Source organism: Oryza brachyantha, chromosome 12 (assembly GCF_000231095.2).
Source record: "Oryza brachyantha chromosome 12, ObraRS2, whole genome shotgun sequence".
Classification (NCBI taxonomy): Eukaryota; Viridiplantae; Streptophyta; class Magnoliopsida; order Poales; family Poaceae; genus Oryza; species Oryza brachyantha.
In genome coordinates, this window is record NC_023174.2 from 3,279,824 (window position 1) to 3,291,010 (window position 11,187).

At 41.2% G+C, this 11,187-nt stretch overlaps 2 protein-coding genes across 2 annotated transcripts; both read left to right on the forward strand.

Annotated features, from left to right (window-relative positions):
* Window positions 1–1,228: 1,228 nt before the first annotated feature.
* Window positions 1,229–7,126, forward strand: LOC107303405. Its single transcript, XM_015842752.2, has 3 exons — window positions 1,229–1,451; window positions 5,786–6,981; window positions 7,097–7,126. Exons 2-3 carry the CDS (start codon window positions 5,815–5,817, stop codon window positions 7,124–7,126), a joined length of 1,197 nt encoding a protein of 398 aa, XP_015698238.1. The 5' UTR covers window positions 1,229–1,451; window positions 5,786–5,814.
* On the forward strand, window positions 6,851–8,828 carry LOC102699549 (FT-interacting protein 7-like). The gene has a single exon (XM_015843102.2). It carries the CDS (start codon window positions 7,204–7,206, stop codon window positions 8,620–8,622), a length of 1,419 nt encoding a protein of 472 aa, XP_015698588.1. The 5' UTR covers window positions 6,851–7,203; the 3' UTR covers window positions 8,623–8,828.
* The last annotated feature ends 2,359 nt before the right edge of the window (window positions 8,829–11,187 follow it).

Sequence of the window (11,187 nt, forward strand, 5' to 3'; positions counted from 1 at the left end):
ATTAGAACTGTCTCGGTTTGGTCTGATCTTCTAATCTAGCTGTGCGGTTGCTAGTTATGGTATCAGTTTCAACTTAAATCACTTTCGCGTTTTGAGTTGATCTGGTTGACCACTTTGGACGATCTACATGGGTTTGATATTTGCTGTTTGACATATTCAATCTAGTACTGTCTCGGTTCGGTCTGATCTAATAGATTGTGTTTGTCAGATGGTTTATATTAGATCGATGTATTTTGTTCATTGTTCTATCAGAGTACCAGCTGATAGGTTATCAATCATCGGCTCATTGGCTTGATATAATCACCCTTGTTCTCCAACCCCAGTACTCTTCACCTCCAAAATTTAATCTATGAGAATATGACTAAATGGATGATGAATGATTATGAGTATAGGACTATATAGCAATTATTAGAGGTACGTACAGATAGTGCATAATCCATCGCTACCAGCCATACCGAAATTAAAATTATCTATTTGCTGGCCTTGGGTTGATGGCCGACAAACATATATCATTTCAACTAAGAAAATGGCTAGCTATGTACATCCTCTCGTAAAAGAAAAGAAAAAATATATATAACGTCCATTTCATATTATAAACTTTTGTTATTCTAATGCTAACAAATCTATAGGCATATATAAAAGATATTTATTGATCCATAAATAAATCAGGTATAGTCAAAATATCTTATAATATATGCTCACTCATCTTTGGGGTTATGGATGGAAAAAGTCGAACGGCATATTTGTAAATGAAAAAATATAAATAAAATTGTTATATATGTGTTTGTATGATAAAAAACAAAGCTAAAAAATAAACTTCATAAGGAAAACCTTAAAACCAACTCTAAATTTAATGTTGAAAATTTTAAATTTTAGGTTACAACCTTAGGCATAACTCAAGAGATAGGGCTGATGGAACGTAGCACTATATTAGAGTGGTACTATAGCAGAGCATAAACCAGCTATAAACATATTTTAAAGATATAAAAGATGAGAGAATAACAATTAAAAAGCTATAGATTTGTAACCAGCTGCAGCACGGACTCCAAGATGCAATATGTGTATGATATATGGGAACATGTATTAATAATGTAATATATGTTTTATAGGTAACTATTGTATAAATTGACTATTAGATTGACTATAGATAATTTAGAGCTAATTGTTGGCTATACTATTTGAACTTGCTCAAAAGCTACTTGCCCTTTCCGTTTCTAAAAAAGAAAAATACTTGCCGTTTCCAGCTTGCGAGAGGAGATGGAAAGGGAGACAAAATGAATCAGAGCTATGGTGGACAATTCCTGCAATACCAAGGAATACTATAAGAGGAGGCAAGAGGAAATCGAAGCAGGTGGCATCTTAGGATTTCCTTCGGGCAGTTACTTCTTCAACCATCTGGGTCTCAACCGATCGATAACCTGCAGTGATCTGAGGAGGAGCTAGCTTGCAAGGTAACACACATACGCAACCTGTTTACCTTGCACTGTAGCTTCCAATCCTTTTTGTTTGTTATGAGTAATTCTGCAATCTTTTCGTTTCTCCGAAAGACTTTCAAGAATCTCCCTCTCTCTCTCTCTCTCAACTCTGAGCTCTCTCCCTCAGCAAGGTTGCTTGGCGCCTTGGCTTGTTGGTGTCATGTCTCCTTGTACGTCCACCGATTTTCACAAGTGCCGCCATGCCGGTATCAGAATTCAGACCGCATCACCATGTGGTTCTTCCATCCAGCGTGCCGCCACTTTGCCCCTACGGGGTTGTACCCCTGCCACCCCTCGTGATCCCACCACTCCAGCCTGTCGTCCTCCTCTGTGCCGTCCACTTGCTCCGCCGCCATTGGTGCCTAGCGTTGTTGTCTTTGGCCCTCTACTGGAGGTTTGGCGGCAGAGGAAGGAATGAGTGCTCGCCACAGGCTCTCGCGGTAGGCAACCATTGGGTTTTGTTTCTTTTCTTTTTTTTTTTTGGGTTGTTTTTCTCCCTAAGTTGTTCATGTGTTTGTGATTGTTTTGCATCTCCAAGAATTTTGGTCTTCGCCGAGACCGATACTGAATTGCTCAGTCTGGACTATCTTTGAGTGTACTTCAGTCTTAAGTTCTACTATCTCCGTCCCAAAATAACTTTATTTTTCAAATAAAATGGAGAATCAAAACATTGTATAAAAAAATAAAAAATAATCATATTTTTAGACGGAGGCAGTAGATAACTAAAATTTGCCAAAAGATCAAAGACTGGTATTAAATTATTCGGTTTGACCAAACAGCCACTCTTCATTAATCTCAAAATACCTCATCTTTAGCCTTGCATACTCAAAAAAGGTAAAAGAAAAAAAAAAGGTAAAGTGTCCCTCTCTAATAGGTAATTAATTAAGTACTATTAGTAGACTGAGAAGGTAAAAAAAATACTATTAAAGAAATTAAACTTATCGACTTATGGATCGAGCGGAAATAGAAGACAAAACTAAAGTTATTTTGAAATATCATAGCTAGTAGAGATTATGTGGAAGGAAAGAGTCGTTTAGGACATTCCTTGTAGAAGTTTTTATTTTTATGTTTCCATGAACACCGTGTAAGAGCATCCTCATTAGTCAATTCATCTCATCTTTCATACTAAAAATATAAAAATATAAGATGAAGAATAAAAATTAAGTTCTAACAGAACATCTATTCCATAGAGAAAATCCATATTTAAATATTCTCTCTTTATCCTATAAAAAGATATGAAGAATGTCATATATGGATGATCTGCTGGAATATAAATTGTTATGAATGATAAACTATTTTGAATGATCATTCAAATAAAAATATGGATGACTAAATTTAAATAAGTCGTTGAGATGCTCTAAGCATCTAAACGTACTAATGCATTAATTTATCTTATTGTTTTACTGGCAACATAGGTAAGACACGACCTGCATTGAAAATAGTGTAAATGGAGTTTAAATTATTTTATCTCTCTTCTTTGGCTCATGACCACATCACCAAAAAAACTACTAACCTGTACTTTATCTGATAATGGAATTTCCATAAATGGCCTTTGTAATGTTCCGACTAAGGCAGCGCTTGGTTGGCATGTCACGTCACCGCGTGCATATAGTCTAGTTATAAAATAAATTTTAGATTCCGTCAGAAAACTGCGAGACAAATTTTTTGAGTCTAATTAATCCGTTATTAACACATAATTAATCCGTTATTAACACATGTTGGTTGTTGTAGCACTTATGGTTAATCATGTACTAATTAGGGTCAAAAGATTCGTGTCACGACTTCCCTCGTAACTGCATAATTAATTTTAATGTTTATGTATATTTAAAGCTTTATTTAAATATCTAAAAATTCGATACCAAGCTTTTGGAAAAGATTTTAGAAACTAATCCGAGGCTAATAAATAATCCAAGTGACGTACGGTCTTGGTAGTCCCGTCTGCCACCCGTTCTCTTCTCGATCCGAGCAAATACATGCATAGTACAAGTTAGATTGTGTGCGCATCTTCGTCCGTTCATGTTATCAATTTATCAAATATGGTTTTTTTATACCATGCGACCTTTGCTGCCACATGCACCGTTACACCGCAGAAGCTACAGTACCTCTTATATAAAGCGCAGGCTGGGTCGTGTTGGGTTGCGCGGCGCGGCCGAGGGCTGGAGATCCCGGGTGAATTTTAACCGTGCCGCGGGCGAGGCGGACAAACCGTGGGCTTTCAACCCCACGTCCTCCACTGGCCGGGATCCCGCTGTTTTCCGGTGGTGTAGTTGATGCGGGCGTGGGCGCGCGCGCAGCACGCTACTAGTTTATCAAATTGTCCTTGAAGGGCGGCCGGGTGTTTTGCCGTCCAATTGAGGGACTGTTTGCTTGCTTCATCTCACCTGTAGACGTTAATTAGAAAGTACTTAAATATAAAATATAGATTATTAATAAAACTCAGCTCATATTTTAGACTATTTTGCAAGACGAATTTATTGAGCTTAATTAGTTCATGATTAGTGAATATAATGCTATAATAAATATTTACTAATCGTGCCTTAATTAGACTTAAAAAATTTATCTAATGAAATAGCTTTTATTTATATAATTAGTTTTGTTATCTGTTTATATTTAATACTCCTAATTATTCTAAACATCCGATGTAACACGTGATAAAAACAAAAATTCCTACCTGGATTCCGAATATCACAATTAAAAAAAAATTATCTTGAGAGGGGGAGGGCCGGAGGGGATGGGGATAGTTGGATGGGCAAAAGCTTTGCGTGTCCACATGCTCACCTTTTATTTTGTCTCGTCCTTTCTTGTCTCGTCGCTGGCCCAGCCTATCCAGCAATCTCTGTCACTCTTCTCTCTACTCTAGCAGTGTACTACTACTATACTCCAAATTATATTTCCAACGTGCGTGGCGTGCGTCGGCCGCGCACAGCGTGAATGTGACGCATCGATGCGTGGCGACGGTCAGGCTCTGACCCATCCAACCACCCATACATCTTAGGAATATCACATCAAATTTAAATAGAGCGCTAAGGGGCTGATTAGTTTTCAAAAATTTTCGCCGAAAAAATATCCCATAAAATCTTTAAATATCTAAATAGAATATTAAATATAGATAAAACAAACAGCTAATTACACAGTTATATGAGAAATTGTGAGACGAATCTTTTGAGCGTAATTAGTACGTGATTAGCTATAAGTGCTACAGTAATCAACATGCGTTAATGATGGATTAATGGGGTCAAAAGATTCGTCTCGCGGTTTATAGGCCAGCCGTGAAATTCGTTTTTTCATTCGTGTCCAGAAACCTGTTCCGACATCCGATCAAACGTCTGATGTGACATCGAAAAATTTTCGTTTCACCAACTAAACACCCCCTAAATATATATAAACATTAAAAGTAAATAATTACAGGGATGAGACAAATCTTGAGCCTAATTATATATAATTATTCATACAGTAACCAATATGTACTAATGACGGATTAATTAGACTCAATAGATTTGTCTCGCGGTTTTCAGGCGGAATCTGAAATTAGTTCTTTCATTCGTGTCAAAAACCTAAATGAACATCCGATTAAATTTTCGACATGACCTCTTTGTCAAAATTTTTTGCAACTAATCAAGGCCTTATCCAACAGCTGAGAAAACTCGGATGACGTGGCACATCCCAGAATGTGCCCTTTCCTTATATATATATATATACACACTAACTAATTTGTTAGGTTTATTTATTACTATAATATTTAATATTTAATGTATCCCTAGAGTCAAGCAGATAATCTGTGGTAATAATATACTTAACCATCTACATCAGATAGGGCTAGAACTTAGAATATTCTTTTCCATCCCATCTTTTTATTCTTCTTATGTTTATAAGCCAAAATTTAAATTTTTAATCTTAGTTTAAAGTTTATTTTGGATTTTTTTTCGAAATTTAATTTTCAATTTTGACTTTTAAATCGCTAAAAATACGTATATAAAAATTTTATTCATAAATTGTTTTTTATTTGTACATATATCGTTTGACTTTTTCTACTGTAAATACTGAAATGCGACGTGTTTTCCAGCGTTGATCCAGTAGTTTCAATCATTGATATAGATGGCCCACAAATTCAATACTACTGCAATATCAAGCGAGATGGTTTGACTTGCTCTTGATCCAATTTATTTAATTGATTATTGTACATGCATTCTTTTGCAATTAATGCTAACAGTTACGCATTTGTGCTGGTCTCACAACTGATTGCAAACAAGAATCTCCAAATGTTTCAAGGTTGTGTATGCATGCTAACTATAACTTATGGCTATGTGCAGGCTGATTGTGTCAATACACTACAAGGTCTATGGCGACTAGCAATCTGGTTGTGGAGGTTACAAGTGCCGATATCCCCTCAAGCAGCAATACCTCCCCGGCCAACTATTTCGCGGAGGTTTGTTTCAACGGTCAAAATGCCAGGACAGCCATCAAGCAAGATGTTGCTGTATGGAATGAGAGGTTCTGTTTTGATATGAGACAGAGAGACAAGGGTCCTTGTGGTGACCTCATTCTTGAAGCTGCTGTCTACAGCTACGATCAGATCAGCGACTCCAAGTCACTGCTTGGCAAAGTATTGCTGTCTGATGAATATTTTCACCGCCATGGAGCTAACGTTGATCCCGTACAATATCCATTATTGAATAGCACAGGCCATGAGAATGGAAAAGTGCGGCTTAAGCTGTTCCTTATTGATGCCGCTGATAGGATCCTGCTTGAGAGTGAGGGCAATAATGGGCTAAACGACATTTACGACTACCTGTTTAAAAGCAAGGATGGTTATGTCGAAGATGACAATGTCGATCAACATGGTCCAGTTTCCCTGGAGCCTGACGACGCTGCTCCGACAGAGATCAACCCAAATTTCGAGCCTGGAAGGTTGGTCGAGCGAATGCAGCTGCTCTTCGTGCGTGTGATAAAGGCTCGCAAGCTGCCGGATATGGATGCCAATGGCAGCCTTGATCCCTATGTCGAGGTCCAGTTCGGTGCCTTTAACAGGGGCGTCACCAAGTGCTTGAAGAGGAGCAAGAACCCAGAGTGGAAGGAGACTTTTGCCTTCTCCTTCCAGTTCCAGCATGGCCAGACACCCAACCCCGGCGTGGATGTTATAGTCAACGACAAGGATGTGGTTAAAGATGACTTTGTAGGGAAGGTGCACTTCGATCTGAAGGACATTCCAACAAGGTCCCCGGATGATGATGCGCCGCTGGAGCCAACGTGGTATCCACTGCTCGACCAATGCGGGACCAAGTTAGAACAGGCCAGCTTGCTGCTCACGATCTGGATCGGGTCGCAGGCTGATGAAGCGTACCGTGATGTATGGGTCTCATTGTACAGCTCCAAGGTGTACGAGAAGCCAAACCTGTGGTGGCTGCGTGTCACGATTGTTGAGGTTCAGGGTGTTACAGTAAGACACGATGATGGGGCGGCTGCTGACGGCCGCAATGCACAGAGAGACACAGAGTTGCGTTGCAGGGCAAGGCTAGGGAAACAGATCCAGAGAACTAGGGCAGTTACAAAGCAAACGACGACCAGTGGTAGTTACGAATGGAGGTATGAATGGAAACAAGACCTCCTGTTGGTTGCCGCAGAACCATTCTTTGAGGGTGTCCTCGAGCTAGAAGCGGTAATAGATAGTAGTAAGACTGTCATAGGCCAACTCATTTTACCGCTGTCTGCGATCGGTACAAGTGGCGACATGCCAGTGCCAGACCGGTGGTTTGATCTTACAAGGCCTGCTGCGGCAGTACAGCTGGAGGACTCTGTGGACATTGCCAACAGCCGCATGAGAATCTGCCTCAACGTCATTCTGGACGGCAGATACCATATCGTGCACGACTCCCGAGGCTACCTGGACGATACAAGACCCGCTGACAGGGCGCTCTGGAGGGCCCCGATCGGCAGGGTTCATCTCGGAATACTGCGCGCCACTGGTCTCCCGCTTAGAAAGAACAGATCAGCGATGAACCCCTACTGCGTTGCCAAGTACGGCGACAAGTGGGTTCGGACTCGCACCGTCCTCGACGACGGCGGCGCGGAGCATGTATTCAATGAGCAGCACACGTGGAGCGTGTACGACATTGCCACCGTGCTCACCGTGGGCGTCTTTGACCACTGCCCCGACGCCCCCCATAGGGAGATCGGCAAGGTACGGATCCATCTGTCTTCCCTCGAGAGGGGCCGTATATACGCACACTCGTACCGGCTTATCATCCTGGAACGAGATGGGGTCAAGAGAACCGGCGAGCTGCAGCTAGCGGTGAAGCTGTCGTGTGGCATCGCCCTCCTGCGCACGTACGCACGGCCCGTTCTGCCCAGGATGCACTACACGCACCCCCTGTCGGCTACGGAGAACGAGGAGCTCCGGTCGGGGGCAGCTAACGTGATGGCCCTCCGGTTCGGCCGGGCCGAGCCACCCCTCAGGAGCGAGGTTGTGGCGTGCATGTGCAGCGCCGCCGCAAGCGGCTACCACCACTGGTCCCTCAGGAAGAGCAAAGCGAACTTCCACCGGCTCGTGCAGCTGGCGTCCCCATTCGTTTCTCTGTTCCATGGCGTGGAGAGCGTGAGGTCATGGAGGGATCCTGCTGCCACCTTGCTTGCCCTGGCCATCTTTTTCGTAGCCCTGTGGTTCCATGATCTAGTGCCTACGATGCTGTTCCTCTGTGTCGTCTTCAAGGGCGTGTGGAACTACCGGTTCAGACCAACACTACCCCCATACGTTGACTACCGTGTTTCTTATTTAGATGTTGTGCATCCAGATGAGCTTGATGAGGAATTCGATACTTTCAAGTCAAGTCGGGAAGCTAATCTGCTAAGAATGAGGTATGACAGGCTGAGGATGATTTCCGGCAGGGTTCAAACTGTTGTGGGTGATATAGCATCTCAGGGGGAGAAGATCCGGTCATTGCTAAGCTGGAGGGATCCTAGAGCAACTGCAATCTTTCAGCTCTTCCTTCTCACGGCGGCGGTTGTTGTGTATCTTGCACCAAAGAAGCTTCTCGTGGGACTAGCAGGGCTTTACATAATGAGGCCTCCAAGGTATCGAGAGAAGAATACACCGTCCACGATCGCCAGCTTCATTTCTCGATTGCCGAGCAACAGAGATAATCTCATGTAAGGTCGAGATTTCTCGTTTGAATAATGGACGATTTGAATTAAGATAATCGATCTTAAATGCACTATGATTTTTCTGATAGATCGGCCCAGCTCACGCTGCATACACCTAATTTATAGGTAATTTTACCAACATAATTTAAGACGGTACTAATGTTACAACGTTTACAAGCATGCACTTTCTCGAGAGTAATAAAATTGTCCTCTACTTCTCGGTACACATTGTTGTACTGTTGTGTTTGAATTGTACCACTTTATGTGTTTGTAAACTTACATGCTACAGTAGTTGTTTTTTATGTCACCTTGTGGATGTGCTTGCTTATGCGAAGAGCTGCTTTTTATACCAGTCTTTGGTGCTGTGGATGCACGTGCCTGTGCATGTGCGGCTACGCGCATTTGTACCGGCTAGGCTATTTCTGGTTTGAAAAATCAATGGTTTTAGTACAGAACCTATCGGTGGTATGTGGTGCTTAGAAATTTCAAACCAGAATTTTCAAACTAAATGTGAATTAAATTCTCGTCCAGCACCAACTGGGATACACAAATAATAAAGTTGACATACTGTTTTGACGTCAAAATGTGAACATCGATGTGTCACACACGTAGGTCTGGGAGTCAATTTTAGACAGCTCTAGTGCAGTACCTAAATCATAGAATGCGCGGGCGTACCAATCAGTTTGGTCCTGCAACTGACAAGATAAGCAGTAAAACAAGACGATCGGCTATCGAGCCGATAGATGAATAAATATCCAGCTGATCAGATGTTGATGCTGCAACGGTTAGCTGATAGGATAAACGATCGGCTGTGCAAAGCTTGGATCGGCTAGTAACTAAACATTAGACAAATGTAATCCGCCAAGTTACTCATTAATCTTAGTCGATCGGACGAGCCCCTATAACCAAATCGAATTAGACGTGTAGAGATTAGACTTAACCAAGATAGTATGCAGTTGAGCACGATATGATTATAGGAAACATGAAGATCGATAAGGTTAATAAATAAACCGACGAATTACTTGGAATAAATAATGAATCATGTGTTGTGATCAGCTAAAACCAATTTGCATGTAATTCACAAGCCGATGCAACATAAATAATTGCCAATCTAACTAAATCAAGCCGATTGGTATTGGTACAGAAATAATGTAGTAAAGCAATCAGCTACTCTATTGATGTAAATATGATAAGCATGTAGATCGGCAAAAATCATCGGCTATAAATGGCTGACAAACAACCAAGATCTATAAAATATCTAGCCTAGATTGCTAAGAATAATTATAGAAGATCGGACCCAACCGAGACAGTTCAAGATTACGTCTAGCAATATTAGGCTAGATACTAAACAGATCTAGATTGCTATCTAGCCGATGAGCCGATGACTAATAACTTATTGGCTGGTACTCCGATAAAACAATGAACAAATATATCGATCTGATATAAACCATCTGATAAATGCAATCTACTAGATCAGACCGAACCGAGATAGTACTAGATTGAATATGTCAAATAGCAAATATCAAACTAACGTAGATCGTCCAAAGTGGTCGACCAGATGAACTTAAAACACGAACGTGATCTAAGCTGAAACTGATACGATAACTAGTAATCGCACAATTAGATTAGAAGATCAGACCAAATCGAGATAGTTCTAATCTATCCAAATGATTACTGTGGTCCGGTGAAACGATGGACTTACCCCACCGTCGGAGATCGAAGCGATGCAGCTTGCGTCAGGTGCCAAGCTTCGCCGAAGTTGAAACCTCGGTTAGGAGGGTGGCGATGCGCCGAAAGTAGTTGATCTAATTGATGTGTAGATGATTTATAAGAACCCCGGGCATACATATTTATACCCTTGGGTGGAGGCTAGGCCGTGTTAGACACGACATATAACTCCTCACAGATGAAAAGAAATAACAAACTCCTTTGTAGATTCTATCTCTAACACACAAGTCTCGATTGGATTCTAACTCTCTTAGAGATAAAGGAAAAATCTAAACTAACTCTAGCTAATAGATAAAATTAAATTACACGGGCTCTGGTTATTACCGAATCTATATGTAACATTCTAGGCCCAATCGGACTTTATTTCTTTTCCGATCCATACTCCATCGGCTGAATCCGAGTCGTACTTCGCCCGGTCTTCTATCCGATTGCCCTATTTCCTGTCCGATTCGGTCTTTAATCATAGATTAATCCATAGTGACGATTTGCTAAAATCTGGCGTTAACACATATAATTGCACGTCTTAGAGACAAATAAAAAGTCTTTCGAATATAGAGGAAAATGATAAAAAAAACTAAACTAGTTTCGATCATGCGAAGTGGCGACTCCAATCCACATGAAGTCTCCACGGTAGGGTGAATCCTAGCCCTGCGAATTTCCTCCATCTAACTCCAACTCTAGTGGAGGAAAATTGAGCAAAGCTGAGTACTAACCATGGTACTCAGCAAGTCACGACCAACGGGAATGTACGGATGCAATTCGACATCAAGGGAGGCCTGGGTCAATTTACATAAAGCGGCAATGCAAAAAGTAAACAGTTAAATACATTAAAAACCACATAGGCCTA